At 49.6% G+C, this 17,925-nt stretch overlaps 1 protein-coding gene across 2 annotated transcripts in view; it reads right to left on the bottom strand.

The window, feature by feature from the left end:
- Window positions 1-642: 642 nt before the first annotated feature.
- Window positions 643-17,925, bottom strand: part of slc49a4 (solute carrier family 49 member 4) — a 37,532-nt gene continuing 20,249 nt past the window's right edge. For both annotated transcript variants that reach the window (XM_079731783.1, XM_079731784.1), the window contains exons 6-9: window positions 16,996-17,063; window positions 12,094-12,221; window positions 8,612-8,794; window positions 643-914 (exon numbers count right to left, since the gene is read on the bottom strand). In XM_079731783.1, coding sequence (XP_079587909.1) covers window positions 799-914; window positions 8,612-8,794; window positions 12,094-12,221; window positions 16,996-17,063 — 495 coding nt within the window. In that variant the 3' untranslated portion in view covers window positions 643-798. The remainder of the gene's footprint in view (window positions 915-8,611; window positions 8,795-12,093; window positions 12,222-16,995; window positions 17,064-17,925) is intronic.

Below are 17,925 nucleotides of genomic sequence, written 5' to 3'. Positions count from 1 at the left end.
GGCGACAGACGGATGAAAAGGTCCTCTCCCAGAGCGCGGGGCCCCTTATGGCCCGCCCGGTCAGTCCGTGGCCCCTGAGGAATGATGAGTGGTGCTAAGAACGCCAGCTCCCTCGTTAGACCAGCAAACAGCAGACATCAGGGGCACCGCTGATTGGCTGAGGAGGAGGAGGCCCGGTCGGGAGCCTTTGATCCTTGTTAATGGTTCCTTTGATGTCAAGTTTGTCATTCACGACGTTCCCAATAAAAGGTCAAACAGGGAGGAGTGGGAATTGACTTGACAAATGAGTACCGAGAATGAGCTAAACCTTTCCCGTCAACTGCCACTTTGAAGCTCAACAAAGCAACAGCGATAAAATTAATAAAAGTTTAACCATTACTTCATCTGTAAACAGATGACAAATCCCTTTCGTGGTTTTATCAGTTTCTTAAAAAATATCGGGTATCAGTTAAAGTGTTGACATACAAAGACACGATTTACAAAACAGAGCACGCTGTTCCAGAAGACGACGACAGTTATGTGAGAAGTTCAACCACCAGGTCTGGGCCAACCGGACCACTTTGTTTTTACACTCAAGAACATCCTCAAAAGTTCAGCAGTAGGCTTTGCCCCCCCCCCCCCCCCCCCCCCGGGTCCCCCACTCCGTTACATCAGTTTTTCCCTTCTTTGTCATCGTTACTTTGTGCAATTGGGGATTATACTCGTCAGTCTTTTGCTTTCTTGTCCTTTTCCAGGTCAAAAGGTCAGTCAGAGGTCAGTTGGAGGTCAGGCAAAGGTCAGACGAAGGTCAGTTCGAGGTCAGGCCGAGACAAAGACGTCCAGGTAGAGGCGGTCGTACGACTCCCTGAAGAAGAGGATGAGCATCAGGCTGAAGAGGCAGGAGCCCGTCAGACACCAATTCATCCAGGACAGATCTGAGAGAGACAGAGAGAGGCAGAGGCAGACAGAGAGAGAAAGGTAGAGGTAGAGAGAGAGAAGAAAGGTAGAGGTAGAGAGAGGTAGAGAGAGGTAGAGAGAGAGAGAGAGAGAGAGAGAGAGAGAGAGAGAGAGAGACATGGTGTTAGAGACGGTTTACGGTTTTAGCATTCTGGCCGCTCTCTTCGGGCCCCTGGGGGCCGGCAGAGTGCGGGTAAAGTGGATCTCCCAGGACAGCATTCATCGCGCCACTGGAGTCCCTGTTATTGAATGCATCCCTAATAGATTGGAGCAAATCCCAAACTCAACAGCAAATGCATTCCACTTACCCAAACAACTTAGCTTATATACACACACACACACACACCAGATATATTGCGGGTCTCAAGCCGCGCAAGTGGAGCATAACGCACGCCCGCCAACACACACACCTGCCGGGAGAGTCCCTGATCGCACTGGCAGCGTTGAATATTGTATCAATAATGTAAAGGGCCAACAGCTAATCAATAGGCACGCCATTGTGGGAATAAGAAGTGCACTGCATCATGGCTGGGAAAAACGCGATGACATTACCTCTCTTTCCTCATAACCATTAACCCGTGGGTGAACCCAAACAGGATGGAGAGGAAGTTGTTTTCTTCCCCCCAACTTTGCTCTGTTCCAAGCTCCATTAGGCAGAGGAGGGCTGCTAGCTAGCCTAGCTACCACACACACACACACACACACACACACACACACACACACAAGCACCAATGTTCATCCCTCTCTGTCACGCCCTCATTTAATCATGCTCCATCGCTCCATCATACGTTCACACAGTGTAGATGCACACACACACGCACACACACCCGTGTGCTTTTAGCCAACAATAACGAATTAAATCGATAAGTCTTTCAACCAAAACTCATCCAGCAGGGTCGGTACAAAACTCACCAGCCTCGTTACAAAGTTAACTGTCTACCCTTCATGCTGCTGTGTGTGTGTGTGTGTGTGTGTGTGTGTGTGTGTGTGTGTGTGTGTATGTCTGTGTGTGTGTGTGTGTGTGTGTGTGTGTGTGTGTGTGTGTGTGTGTGTGTGTGTGTGTTTTCTTTGTGTGTGTGTCTGGGGTGTGTGTGTTCATGTGTCTGGGGTGTGTGTGTGTTCCTGCGTCTGGGGTGTGTGTGTGTCTGGGGTGTCTGTGTGTGTTCTCTCTGTGTGTGTGTGTGTGTGTGTGTGTGTGTGTGTGTGTGTGTGTGTGTGTTTGAGCGTGCGTGTGTGATCTATTGGGTCTGACAAGAGACATTACACTGCCTTCTGTGTGTTAAAGGGCAGCCATGCAGCTGGGATTGGGGAGACCGCAACTCAAGGTCATGGTAAAGATACCTGGTACACACACACACACAAAGTCACACACACACACACAAAGTCACACACACACACACACACAGGGGAACCACTGTTCTATAGAAGACCTGCCAGAGTTTTCATATTGGTTTTTCTACGAGTCTTCACCAACTACCGACTGACCAATGAGTCCAGGCAAAGAACCAACATTATAATTGAACCAGCTTTATGTTCATCCAAGATAAAACATGTCCTTGTAAAACAGTTGGTTTTGATTGGACAAAGGAAAAGCACAATGACAAAGCCCATCAACGGGGAGGTGTGTAATTAAGACAAAATATCACAGCGACAAGACTTGAAGACACGGTTCATATTGGGTATTGTGTGTGTGTGTGTGTGTGTGTGTGTGTGTGTGTGTGTGTGTGTGTGTGTGTGTGTGTGTGTGTGTGTGTGGGCCTGTGGGAGTGAGTGAGCGAGCAAGCCTGTGTGAGTGAGTGAGCCTGTGTGTGAGTGAGTGAGTGAATGAGTGAGTGAGCCTGTGTGTGAGTGACTGAGTGAGCCTGTGTGTGAGTGAGTGAGTGAGCCTGTGTTTGAGTGAGTGAGTGAGCCTGTGTGTGAGTGACTGAGTGAGCCTGTGTGTGAGTGAGTGAGTGAGCCTGTGTTTGAGTGAGTGAATTAGTGAATGAGTGAGTGAGCCTGTGTGTGAGTGAGTGAGTGAATGAGTGAGTGAGCCTGTGTGTGAGTGAGTGAGTGAATTAGTGAATGAGTGAGTGAGCCTGTGTGTGAGTGAGTGAGTGAATTAGTGAATGAGTGAGTGAGCCTGTGTGTGAGTGAGTGAGTGAGCCTGTGTGTGAGTGAGTGAGTGAGCCTGTGTGTGAGTGAGTGAGTGAATTAGTGAATGAGTGAGTGAGCCTGTGTGTGAGTGAGTGAGTGAGCCTGTGTGTGAGTGAGTGAGTGAGCCTGTGTGTGAGTGAGTGAGTGAGCCTGTGCGAGCGAGAGAAAAGATGACTGAGTGAGGGAGCGAGTGAGTGTGCCCGTTTGAGTGAGCGAGCAAGCAAGCGTGTGAGGGGGAGGGTGAGTGAGTGAGTGACCGAATGCGTGAGTGAGTTCATATTGTAGGGCGGGCCGGGGGCTGTCTACAGATGGGAGAGGACCCCGGCAGTGCGCCTTCATTAATCAGCGAGGGGTGATGTGTGGGGTGCTTGGGGGTGATGGCTGGGAGATGGCCGGTGACGGGTGGGGCGGCTAGGGGCCTGGACAGCAGGAGGCCTGGTGTGGGGGGACAGGTTAATGGAACGGTGTTTGTCTGGCCCCAAACGCCCTCTCTGTCTTCTCACATGCCTCCCTCGCTCTCGCATTTATCCAAGCGTGTGTGTTGGTGTGTGTGTGTGTGTTCGTGTCCGAGGGGGGTTTGAGAGTGTGTGTGTTGGTGTGTGTGTGTGTGTGTGTGTGTTCGTCACCGAGGGGGGTTTAAGAGTGTGTGTGTGTGTGTGTGTGTGTTGGTGTGTGTGTGTGTGTGTGTTCGTGTGTGAGTTCGTGTCCGAGGGGGGGTTTGAGAGTGTGTGTGTTGGTGTGTGTGTGTGTGTGTGTGTGTTCGTGTCCGAGGGGGGTTTAAGAGTGTGTGTGTTGGTGTGTGTGTGTGTGTGTTGGTGTGTGTGTGTGTGTGTGTGTTCGTGTGTGAGTTCGTGTCCGAGGGGGGGTTTGCGAGTGTGAGTGTGTGTGTTGGTGTGTGTGTGTGTGTGTCCGAGGGGGGGTTTGAGAGTGTGTGTGTGGGTGGGTGGGTGCGTTTGTTTGTTTGTGTGTGTTCATGTCTGTGTGTGTGTGTGTGTGTACAGTATGTGTGTGTTTGTCCTGCAGCCTTGGGTGAATGCTAATACTAGGTGTGTGACCCCCTTCGTTGGATAATTTATCAGGGGGGGCACCGGTGAGGATGCCACCCGCCCTATTTTACACAAAATAGCATTTGAATGCATTTCCTTTTGTACATAACAGTACCTAAATGGAGCAGAAATCCCGAAAAAATAACGAGGCATGAAAATATGTACGCGACATGTTCACATGACAGTGGCATGATCTCCGAGAACACAGATGAGGTTACAAACCGATTACTATGACTACGATCGATGACAAATACAACCGGTCAGCATGACCTTACCATGCTTTGCATCCCACTGAAACCTAAACGTGTAATAGATTATGATCCACCTCAAAGGTCAGCCTATACACATCATCCTCTGTGGCTCGTTAACATCCTATTAGAGGCCAGCCAGGCGGACAGCAGGGAGCCGCTCCAGATGACGGAGACCTGAGGCTGGGGGTGGGGTTGGTGGTGCGCCGGGTGGGGGTGGCAGACAGCTTACGGTGCTAATCAGTCGCAATTGGGGTCAATGCGGCGTTGTAATTGATGCAAGCTTCAAGATGACTATCTCCCCCCTCCCCCCCCATCATCTTCTTCATCCCCACCCCCACCCCAACACCCACCTCGACCCGTCCCCCTGAGCCAGCTCTGTGTCAACGGGAGAGGAAGATGGACGATGTTTGGTCGCCAAAGAGCAGAAGGAGACAAAGCGTGATCGTCCAGTCGCAGAGTGAACAACTATATCGAGTTTTTGTGCGGCTACGAAAGTGGTTTTGGGTGCGTGCGTGTGCGTATGAGCGCGCGTGTGTGTGTGGGTGTGTGAGTATGCGCTAAAAATGCATTCCCTTTTTGTACCGGCTTGTTGTGCTGCCTTTCGTTTTCTGCATCGACTGCTACCTCTCCAAAACTCACAAGACGGAAAAACAAAAGCCAAACAAAACAAAAAAAGAGAAGAAAAAAGTGCAGCACCGAACGAAGAGGAGGCTTGGTTTCTTCTAAAGAGCGACTGGATTGCCTTGTTTTCCCTGCGCTCCTCCTCATCTCCACAGAGAGGCGGGGGGGGGAGGCGTTGCATCATTCAGGGGCACAAAGTTCAGTGGAAAACAAAGGAAAAAGAAACGGGATGAAAGAGAAGAAAATAACTCCTCGGGAAGAGAACGGCGGCAATTATTTTACAGAAGAAGAAGAGTTTTTGTTCCATTTATTTTTTGCAATACACTGTTGAATGACATCTCAATGCCACCCCCCCCCCCCCTACACTCCTTTGACATCGCTCCGTCTTCAACCACTATACAGCTTGGTCAGTGTTGAGCCGCGCCATGCATGAGTCTCACTAAAGCACCATGGGGGGGGGGGAGGGAGAGAGAGAAAGAGAGAGAGAGAGAGAGACTTGTGTTGCTCTCTCCAAGGCTTTAACAACATGGAGGATAACTGGGCAGTGGGCTTATCGGGAGGCGTCATGTCACTCATAGGTCTCTGGAGGCCATTCGTGATACGAAGCAAAGCCACAGGCTTACAAGGTAAACATTGTATAGGGCCCATTACTTGGGTGGGCTGGATGAAACTTAGACCAATCCGGTAGTCTGAGAAAATTCTTCAGCTCAGCCAACTTTACGTCCCCGGTTTAGCGTGGATATGCTTTGATAGAAACAACACATTAAATGATGTGATAGGAGTTAGACGAAAGCAGGACAAACCGAAAACATAAATAATAAAAAGGTCAGAAAAGCAATTTCTGAACGCAGTCCATTTAGAGACACACACACACACAGTCAAGGTGCTGACAGACAGAGTAATAAGATACACAAACATACCTACAAGAAGTGTGCAGGCACACACTGATATACACATAAACACACACACACACACACAGGCAGCGTGCAGACATGCCTTTGTTCATGTTAGGCAATTTTTCCTTCAGTGCCACAGAGACAAGAAGAGAGCAGAATACACAGGATGAATACTTCATGGAGTCTGGTGTGTGTGTGTGTGCGTGCGTGCGTGTGCGTGCACACGCACACACACACGTGTCTGTTTGTGCACGGTAGCCTGCAGCTGCTGCATCTCAATCTACCTTACTTTCTCTCTCTCTCTCTCTCTCTCACCTCTGGTCTTGGCTCCCTTCCCGTATAATCTATGATGTATCGCCGGTGTGGCCAAGCACCACTGGGTTTGGCCGTGCAAGCCGCCACCACCACCACTTGCCCACGGGCCACTGGTCCAGCACTCCCAGTCCAGGCATCCCTTTCAACAGCCCTCGATGACATCATCCCCAAAGTCTTTGTTAGCGCGACAATGACACTGCCTCTCACTCAGTGCGCTGAATGCACCCCAACCAACGCCTCTGACACCGCCCACTTCCATCCCCCCCCCCCCAAAAAAAAAAATACCCTCACCGCACAATGCCCTTTCCTGAGGTCACAAGGTCAGTCCGGATGTCCTTAGGAAGACATCAAGGAAAAAAAAGCACAAAGTTATGGAGTGTTTAACACCTGGACAATGTGACCCGGCCGGGCCTGTGACACCGCCCTCCCTTTGAAGCTTCAGCTAGAAGACGCCCTACCGGGACCCTTCCGGAAGGGGGTCGGCGCAGGAATGCGGTTGCCATGGCGCCGCTGCCGAAGGCCAGAGGAAGAGGAGGGCCTATGCATATGTATGAGTGGGGCGGTGAATATCTATCAGGTGTTGGTGACTGAAACAGAAGAGCGTGTCAAGTACTCTCAGAGCGCCATCCATCACCACCGCCGATCGGCTAGGCGGATGGTTGTCAGCCTTGCACACACACAAACGCACGCACACACGCACAAACACACACACGCACGCGCATATACACAATATAGTGGACCTACAAAGAACAAAGACCAGCATATCAGAGATCCACGAATAAACGCTACATATTGTTGGCGTTTGTGTGAATGCCCACTGGCTGATGACAGACAGATGTTCAAATGGCCAGGCAAAGGTGACTTCCAAGTATCTGTGTAAGTCACCTGATCCAGGGAGACGTTTGGAATGTTGTCTTCCTATCTACGAGTCCACATTGCTCCGGAGCCGGTCCGTCTGTAATAATAACCTTCAGAGCGTGACCAGACTTTCCGTTGCAACAGGATTGTCACAGTAGAGGTATGGCACGCGGCACACACATAACCAGGGCCTAATGGCCTTCATTCTCCCAATTAAACTAAACTCTGAATGTTGCCCGTCTCTCACACACACACACACACACACACACACACACACAGAAACACACACGCACACACAAACAGGAGGCAGATGGGTAATAACAAAATAGTTCAAATGACATGCAGCGATAATAACAGCGATAATAATCTCAACAATACGCCTCTGGTCGTCCCGGGCACTCGTGCCTCCATTAGCGCGGGGGGGGGGGGGGAGGTCACTGCAATGCGGTGCTGTTTGTTTGGACACAATGGGTCGTGACTATGCAGAGTTCTCCGTGCACAGCCCTTAATCAGCTCTGAATAATACGGCGCCGCTGTGAGCGTGTTGACCCTGAGAGGAGGCCCCTGAGGCAGAGTGCGGCTGCACCCAGAGGTGTCCCCGCTCACCCCATCGTTCACATGCACCCAGGGACAGGCCGCCCACACAGGGGACCCTGAGCGGCAGGGCCGGGTGAGTTTAGAGGAACGAACGGACGGATAAGAAGCACTACTCTCGCCGATTAATGGCGGAGAGGTAATGGGTTAAAGGGGCATGCTTTGAGAAAGAAAGAGATAAGGGAACACTCTTCGTCTCTCTCCCTCTCTCTGCCGATACGGCTGATACATCATGTTCAGAGTTGGTGCTCAATGCACAGAGGTGGACCAGCAAAGCCGGCCAGGAGTTCAACAACTACTTTCACAAAGATGGACCAGAGCACAATTTTGGTTCCGACCCGGGTAAGTGGTGTGCAAGGCCGAAACCCTTTGGAGTGGAGGCACTGATGGGCTTGGTTACAGCAATCTTCAGCGCGGGACGACATTTTCGCTGTTTGATCTTCTCCCCAACGCACATCCTTTCAGTTAACTCCTTTGCTACCTTACTTTAAAGTTTTCAGCGTAACAAGTGGCCAAGGGCGCTCTCTTGTGGACAGTGAGATGCTGCAGGTTAAAATCAAAGTATCTATTTAAAGCTGCAGTAGGTACAATTTGAGATTGGTAAAGAGAGAGCAGAAAAATGCATCAGTGAGATAGGATTTGGAAATATAACAACCCAAACCACGTCTTCCCTCCCTAGTATTTTGTGTCACATTTTATGCACCTGTATTGGAAATCCCTCCAACCCTATCAGCGAAGAGATGCCCTGATTAGAAAAGATTGACCGGGCGTGGACTAAAATCGAAATTGGCAACTCAAAACGGGTATTCTTGCAGTGAATTTCAATCACTTGATAAAATGACACTCAAATATTAAAATAAGAAATATTCTCATCAAAATTACCAGCACCGTTGAATAAAACTACAATGGTGTTTAATCACACCCACACCCACTCAAACCAATGTCCCACCAGTCCTACCTGTGTGTGAGACGGTTAGGAAGAAGAGGAACATGCCCATGACGAGGTTACCCAGGAAGGTTACCACGCCGCACGTGATGCCCTCGGGAACCGGGTACACCGTCTCGATGAAGAGCTCGAAGAATATGGGCACGCTGCTGTTGATGAAGATGCCCACCAGGATGCAGGAGGTGTACAGGGTGGCTGTGTGCGGACAGAAATACATCAATTCATGGGCAGGGAACACGTCTGTTTTTTGTCCCCTCCAGCGGTGGCTGCTCTGGGGGTTAAGGCCGTGGCCAATACACTGCAGTCGTTCAAATAAACAGGAATTGGCCCGGATAAAAAGGGTGATGTAACTGCGGGTTTTGCCATATTTGCCTCAAAGCCTCCATGACACAATACTACATTACCCGCCCCCTCCCTGCCCCGAATCACCATCTGATTACAAGAAAGAGGAATATGACACGTTACTTTGCCAACCATGTGCAAAATAAAATGCGGTTATGAATTTGACTTAGCAGACCCATTACGTAGACCCATAGACCCATTAGGAAGCAGAAAATGAGGAAAAAAAATTGACCACCAAGGATACGTCAGTCAGTGAACCCGAGTCACCCTTGCAGGGGCCCTTGATAGGAGCCCTGTGGTACCCCACACCAGCCTCCTTGTCAACACAGCTGGCCTCTGATGGGTCCGACAATGCAGTGAAGAGGAGAACCAGTAGGGGGTGGCGGTGGTGGTGGTGTATGCTGGGACATCAAGGGGATGTAACCCCCCCCGCCCCCCCTACCAACTGTGAACAAGACCAGCTGCATTTATTTATCCGGAAGCACCAATTATCTTGTGTTTCCTAGCCATGTGGAGCATGGCACTGCCAGGGGAACACTCTTTCACTCTGTGTGTTTGCCTGTGGCTCTGTGTTTGTGCCTGTTTGTCTGTGTGCGTGTGTGTGTGTGCATATTTCTATGTATTTCCTATCCGTCTAATTTGGCCCGAACATGACTTTCTAGATTTTGGTGCGGATCAATGGTTGATTGCTAATGTGTGAGTGTGAGTGTATGGACATATGTGTGTGTGTGTGTGCGTGTATATAAGTGTGTGTGTGTGTATAGAAGTGTGTGTCTATGTGTGTGTGTGCATATAAGTGTGTGTGTGTGTGAGTGCATTTAAGTGTGTGTGTGTGCATATAAGTGTGTGTGTGTGTGTGTGTGTGCCCACGCATATAACTGTGTGCGCCCGCGCGTGTGTCTCCTATGTGTGTGGGTATTTAACAGCCATGGAGCCATCACCTCTGGAGCATGTCTGCTGCTGGCCTGTATCTCCCCCACCACGGTGGACGGGCCCCAACCAACCCATGGCCCATTAGACACGCGAGTCCCGCTAATCAGCCCGCCAGCACGGGGCCTCGGCCACCGACGCAGGACTGGCGTCTCTGTTCCCTTCTCGCTGGAGCAGAGCGCTCCACACTTAACACCACCCCCTCCACACTACCCCCCCTCCACCGAAAACCCTCCTTTACCACACTACTTCTGCTATCAGATATACCAGCATTCTGGTGTGTGTGTGTGTGTAGTTATATGTTTTTGAGTGTGTGTGTGTTAAAATATTTTTGAGTGTGTGTATGTAAGTGTGTACACCTGTGTGTGTGTGTGTGTGTGTGTGTGTGTGTTTGTGTGTGTTCGTTGGTGTGTGTGTGTGTGTGTGTTCGTTGGTGTGTGTGTGTGTGTGTTTGTTGATGTGTGTGAGAGTGTGTGTGTGAGTTCGTGCGCGAGTGTCTGTGCCTTTGTGAACCGGTGTTTTACATCCATGGGGGTTTGTGTGTCAATGTCAGCACCAAGTCTCCAGGGGGAACAAGAGGTTAAAGGGTTTCTGAAAAAGTCTGGGAGGGGAGAAACATTGCCTGCGAGGCGAAACAGGATCATTTCAGTGAGAGAGGCACGGTGGCCTGGAAGAGACAGCGTATGTGGCTCTAAGCAGGGCCGATACTGGGTGGGGAGGTAGAATACTGAACGCTTGGTGCTGCCGGACAGCACTGGAAGCGTGCTTGTGATTATGCCAGGTGGGAAGCAACTTTGGAAGCTGATTTTGATTGCGTTGGTCTGCCAATGTCTGGGAGAGCTGTGTGTGTGTGTGAGCGATAGCGTGTGCGTGTGCGTGTGTGTGTGTGTGTGTGTATGTCAGCTCTCTGCCAAGAGCAGAGAACGATGATGGATGATGATTGTGCTGATGAGGTTGATTTTTCTGGTCCATCATGTGTGCACCATCGTTTGGCTCAACAGTACGGAGATAACAGCTTTACTAGTTTTGCTTAATAGTAGAAATTGTTTGTTAATAGCCTGTATCACCGTGTATTACCGATGACCAAATGGCTCCCCTTAATACTTGAAAATGACCCGGAACACTGGAGTCAGCACAAGCAGCGCCTTTGGGGCAAGTCTGAAACAGGCCAGCTTCTCCATGTTTTTCCCCTATAACCAATAAAGTTGTTTATTACACGGCTCTTCTCAATGCCGTGGAACGCTCCGTTCACTTGCAAGGGCCATTCAGAACTTCCGGCGGTGAATTATATTTGATAATTCACCGTTGCTAAGTATTTGACCGCTGTCAAGGAAAGTGGATTTTTTGCCGTCTTTCGTATCACTCCGCAAGTAGTTCGGTAACTTATCAACCCCAGCGTACTCGGTTGCTAAGCGACGTCAACGTCTGGTGGGCTATATCACTGCTGATCAACACCACGAATGCTGGTAAAAAATAAATTGTAAAAAGACACACCTTGTGAAGTTTTTTTTCGTTTTGGCAAGTAGCGGTGTATAGAACGTCGCCGGTCATTATCGAAAATAAGCCCCTTTAGGGCGAAGCAAGACACCTCCGCTTCATGTCGGTGTCCGTTTTGCCCTGTCGGGGCTTATTTTCCCAATAGCAACCAGCGTTCTATACATTATCCCTTACATATTTTTCATCATTCATCATTTTGTCCACCATCTTGACAGGATGGTAAACCTCAGGAACAGTATGGAGAAATTATCTGGCGAATATTAATTTACATGTGTTTTGCGAAAGGCACACGCAATTAAAGGCTAAGTTTGTTTGAGAACCAGGGTCTCTGTTCTGTGCTGACACACCGATAACCCGCTGTGTTCTCCACAGAGCTCAGCTAGGGGGCACTGAGTTTCCCTCGTGGGCGACAGCGAGCAAGTGCACCTTTCTTAGCATTTGCAATGGAAACTCGAATACATATTCTCGCAATCCCCCTACACCATAGGGCCACTTGGCCAAAGCCGTGTGAAGCGTGAAGAGTATTCTATTATCAGTATTATAAAACTGTGCTAGAAAGTGCTTCACATGCACATGGCGTACACATCTCCAACACGGCAGTATTGCATTTTTTTATTGCGATGAATTTCAATATTTGTCAAAACCATGAGTGACACACCAACACCATTTAAGCCCCGCCCGGCCATCATTCCCTCTGTGACTGGTTGCTTTGGCTGATGGCTCACCTGCGGTGGAGGGGAGGTGGGTGAGCCTGGTCATACAGGTGAGGGTGAACCAGGTGGCTGACAGAGAGGCGCCCGCCAGCATCAGCACCAGGATCAGCTTCAGCATCCCACGGATTGAGTCAGCAAACCTGGGGGGTGGGAGGGAACAGAAGAGGGCGGTAAGGAGGGAAAGCTTTCGAATGGGGGGGGGAAGAGTGGGTTAGGTTTACTCGCTTGTCTTTCAATCTAGACCTAGACACACACACACAAACACACACACACACACACACACACACACACACACACACACACACACACACAGACAGAGCGAGAGAAGATGGAGAGGTCGAGACAAAGAGAGTGCAGCAGGGAGCGAGAGCCTCGACAAAGAGAAGAAATCACTGAACCCAAGAGCAGGGGCAGAGCCAAAAGCGGGCACATATATATACAGTATATCTGTACATATAAATTTAGACACCGTTTTCCCTGGTACTCCTCTATAAGTCCCCCTGACCCTGGCTTGCTGTAGCGCAGCTAGGCAGACGGCCTGCAGTATTCTGCAGAGGACAGATTGTGTGTCAAACAGAGAGGGAGACATCCTCTACAATGCAGGGTGAGCAGCGCTGCCATAACTCCGTGCTGGGCGCCCTCCCTGACTCCGGTTTCATAATCCATTACTGGAGACACAGCCCATGTTCCCAAGTGGCCCACACGCTTTCTGTCTGCTCCCACTAGAGTTCTGCTGTTGGTTGATTTTAACAGTAACGCACAGGCATACACAAGCACACACACAACAAAAAAAGAATCAGCACACACACACACAAATACGCACACACTCACACACACAGAAAAACACACACACACAGAAAAATCTGCAAACGCACACACAGAGAATAATGTGTGCGCACACCTACACACAAACACAGAAAAACAAGCATGTGTACACACACATAAAAATACGCACACATATACACACAGAAAAATATGCTTGAACACACACACGCGCGCAAACACACCCACACAAGCGCAAACACAAACACACACACACACACACAAAAAACACAAAGAACAACAAGCACAGGTACACACACTAACACATGTGGTGATGGGTGCAGGTTTGTCAAAGCCCCAGGTTTGCAGCAGCGCTAATTGCCTCTGTTTCTCTCTGACAGCATGCCGACACAGAGGGACGAACCCACTAATGAACCACGTGGGGACATGGAAACATAATCAACAATGTCGGACTTTGAATCGTCATTGTTCGACTACCGCTATGACATCCTGGTGCAATTGGGAGGGCCAGGTAATGAGTAAACACATAAGAAACCCTGAAATGTTCAGGCCTCTAATGAGAAGGTCTCCCCTCCTGCCGAAAGGGTTGGATAGATCTAGATGTTGCTATCGTCTCCTTCTGCACCTCCACAAGCCATTGTGTTTTCAGTAGGTGTGGCCTCAGCGTACGAGCCCCTTTACACCAGTGTGTCTCCAGGGATGGGAACCATGGGTGCACTGAGAGGACCTGGCTCTATGAACAACTCATATGTCCGGACTCCAGACAGCCAAGTGTTGGCACTATGGCTCTCAATGTCTGCTGTCAACCCCTTTATATACTGGAATAGTTTGAACAGGAGTCAGAGGGGCCCCCACTGTTTCCCAAGGTTCCCAGCGACAGAACAGAACCTGACCCTGCTTATAAAGGCCTCATCACTGCCACCACGAGATCAGAACTGCCTGGCCGTCACTACCCTGCCAAATCCCTCGGAGAGTGCCAGTGCCTAATGAGCTTATGTTTTTTCGGATTGGATCTAAACATCGTGCAGTTTGCGCGTCGGCAGCTAAGAGCCCTAATCACTGATTGGCTCGATGAGCCGCCTGGATTTAAACCGATACCATTGACTGGAGTGTCTCAAGGCAAGGCACAGCCAACAATGCTAGAATGGTGCGATGATGTCATCACTTTTCGTTTGCTCTGTTCCCAACTGCAGACACCGAAAGAGCAAAGAGAATCTGCCGTGAATGAGGTACGTCTCCAAACATGTACTTGTACTAAATTTAAACAATGTCAGATAAAAGAGGGTCACGTTCCTTTTGGTAATGTCGAAATTAAAAACCTGTCGCTTATGTACCTCTAGCAGGATTCATCGGGCTCTCAGATAACATCATATTACAACCCCAGATAGGGATAACATTTTCATTGACGGCTTGAATCCCCTTGCATCAGATTTCATTGTTCCTACTCCTGGAGTACCCGCAACGAATGATTCAACAGTCATTACTTTTGATAAGATCTCCGGGGTCTGTCGAGATTCACTGTGACCGAGATGGTAAGAATGACCAAACAGCTCTGGATGGCTGAATGCAAAATGGAGATGGTACTGTGGTAGTATAATGAGTTCTGTCACGTCAATCCGCAGAGATCTTGTGCTTAACGGCGCTAAAAGAGATCTAAAAAAATCAGAATTTGCTCTACTGAATATCTGTTTTCCCATTGTGCTTTCCTCTGCTCATTAACCTAACGTGTGACTGACTGAAATTCACCGATCCGAATGTAATTCTGATCTCTTCTCCCTCTCAACCCACCAGGATTTTCCTCAGCGTTTGCAAAGCTCATTCTCCTGTTAGTTTGATTTAGTGTTGCTGCCTTTTGCTTTCAGTGGGCGACAGGGCCGGGCCGTGGCACAGTGGCACAATGGCACAGCGGCACAGCGACACCACTTGTTCCTATGAAGGTTAACAATAAATGCCTCAGGGTTCGGTGGGGGTCTGGGCCACTAAAGGGCCCCCAGGTCATGTGTCAGCCATTTACCTGATGTGTTGCCCGGCCTCAACAGTGCACTCTCCTGTCAAATGACCCCACAGGGCTAAGCCACTGGCAATCCGTCATCTCTGACCCCTGACCCCAATTCCTAACACATCCATCTTATCTGCCGTCTAACTATCTATCCGTATTTTGCAGGTGTGGCCGGAAAAGACCCCGGCACCCAGCCCCATAAACACTGGATGTTAAGCATTATCACTTCCCACCGACACTCACACACACACACACAAACACAGGCTTTGTTCAAAAATGAAAGCCTTGATATTTCAGCTTGAATTAAATCACCAACGTTATCGCCCCGTAATTGTTTTGAGATCAGATGCATTCATGGCAAGCACACCAAGCAAGCTGCATTGGTGCAAGCAGGCTCGCTAGCTCACTAGCTGGGGAAATCAAAGCCAATGAGGAGCCTGCTGGGAACACGCCTGGCAAAGACACAGCCAGAAGGAAGGCAGGGGGGCGGGATTCTGTTGCCCTTCAGAAGCTCAAGGACAACGGAGTTCAGGAAGTAGTGAGGCGAGGAAACAAGGAAATCTGCAGGGATAAATATACAAACAACATGGAGGCATCTGCTGCTTTGCTCGAAAGGCGTACTCGCTAACGCTGGGCCAATCAAAGTGTTGCCCCCCCAGGCAGACTCTCCAAATCAAGTGGGGAGGGAATAGAGGGAGAGAGTGTGTGAGAGACAGAGTGAGAGAGAGAGAGGGAGAGAGTGTGAGAGACAGAGTGACAGAGAGAGTGTGAGAGACAGAGTGAGAGAGAGTGTGAGAGACAGAGTGAGAGAGAGTGTGATGGATAGAGTGAGAGAGAGTGTGAGAGACAGAGAGAAATTGTGAGAGAGAGACACAGACAGACAGACAGAGAGAGAGAGAGAGTGCAAGTGCGAGTGAGAGAGCGAGAGTTGAGAGAGGAGAGAGACAGAGCACTTGAGAGATAGAGAAAAATCAGCCGGGGGGGAGTAAAAAAAGGCGGTAATGATTGCTTCCTACGGTGCATGTCCGGGGAGCAGCTGCCGCGAATCAGGGCGGGATGACAACGTTTCATTCAAGCTTCGCCCCGGCATTTTGTGTGTCGATCAAACAAAAAGTAACTGCGCTCGACTTGAGTAAAAAGTGAAGAGGGGAGAGCCCAGGCCTCACAGGGGACAATCCACGCCAAACCTCGCTGATGGCACTGTGTAAACCCACCCTGCTAAGACTGCTAAGGGTCTCACAACCCTCCCATGTAGTCCAAGTAAGGGTGAAAAGATAGGATCATTATTTATAGTTGCGGGAAGACAAATCAATGGCGCTTAGTCCTGTTTGCAAACCCGTACGCAATCGCGGTTAATAATTCAAAAAAACGTTGGGAAATAATACCGACCAGTGCAGCAAACAGCTTCATTGATTCACACAGAGAATGATGGGTTTATTTAGCTGATTACAGCTGTACGACCCCCCAGCCTCCCTACCCTCCTCAACCCACCCTTTGCCACACACACGCACACACACACACACACACACACACACACACACACAAACTGACTCACACACACAAATGTTTATCTGCATTCCGACTGTAGCCGTTGAGGATGATGGCCGGGGATGAATCAAGGACACCTTCCATTCACCAGTAAAATATGTTTTATTAGGCCGTTAATGTGGGGAACCCTTTCGATTCACATGGGTGCCCCCGACGCCCATAGCGTTTGATTGCACTTCAGTCGTTGCCTCAGCTACCGATATAAAACCTCAGTGATGAGAACCTTCTCGGCTGACAAGCGGGCTATTTCAATTGCTCTTAGCGATTGGCCGAAATCAGGTCAGGTGGGGTCAGCCACTGTGGTGTGTAACAGTGTCCATGATTAGTATGGGGTGGAGGTTCAATGCCACTTGTGGGTTAATATTAACAGCGGTTGGGAGTCCCACCAAGTAGAGAGATCTTAGCAGTGGGATTGGCAGTGCTGCCAGGATATTGACTGCCATTACATGCATGACCCGACACCACTTGAAACAGATGCACATGGCTGTTCACACACGTATCGATTTTGGAACAAACCTCATTTGAAATCGAGGTAGCATAGTCAATATGACACGATTGGCTAGGAGGTGTCGAAATGGTCTCACCTGGCCATGGCCACCCCGAACACGCAGCCGCCCACAATGGACCAAAAACCGATCCATCCCGCATCCACCTGGATAGGAGAGAGACAGAGATAGGAATTAGATATACCTTTAATTAAAAAGACCTTTTCATTCATTACTTTATAAATGCATGGGTTAACAACAAGGCGTAGACACATCAGAAAAGAGAAAATAAACGGATGGATCAGAAGAGAGAAGAAAAGAGGAGAGAAGAGAGGAGAAGTTAATTAACGAATCGTGTGATTCTTGGCCATTGGCTCACGGATTCAGAGAGGGCGGGCGCCAAGTGACTAAGAGCACACTGAGGGTTGTCAAAAGGTTGGCAAATGGTAGCCGTCGGTTCTCATTTGCACATCCACAGAGGCAAACGTGCTCACTTGGTATTACGAAATGGGAATTACCCCTGGCCAATCAGCCCATGACCAAACCCTGTGCATGTGAGCATGCTTGTACGCACACACACACACACACACACACACACACACACACACACACACACACACAATCAGTTCGTGGCTTCAGAGTGGGAGAGAGTAGCGATGAGGTAGCTGCTGTCAGTTTCCCTGAAGCAATAACTCAGGTGACCCTCATCGACCAGGACTGACCACAAAACCAGCCGCTGGGCCCTCAGGCCAGACCCCGTGAGGCTTTTTGCTTAATCACTCGTCGGCTCGCAACTGTCAGAAAGGGCCAATAATGAAGAAAAGTGGCCCATCACGGTTATTAAATGGAGAACGTATTTTTGGCTCCGTCGCCACCACCGCCAGTGAGTGATGGCTTTCTGTCAAAGTCTCGCTGCTGGATCCAACTGGCATGTAAGGTCTTGCAGGAGACGGGCGAGTCCAGCTAATCAGAGAGCTTCTGGTCACGCACGCTTCACAGGAGGCTGAGTGAACACCTTCCTGACAACAA

The sequence above is a fragment of the Pollachius pollachius genome, assembly GCF_949987615.1.
Source record: "Pollachius pollachius genome assembly, chromosome: 3".
NCBI classification, from domain to species: domain Eukaryota; kingdom Metazoa; phylum Chordata; class Actinopteri; order Gadiformes; family Gadidae; genus Pollachius; species Pollachius pollachius.
The sequence above is the reverse complement of the archived record's forward strand: the minus strand, read 5'-3'. Positions and strand labels throughout refer to the sequence as shown.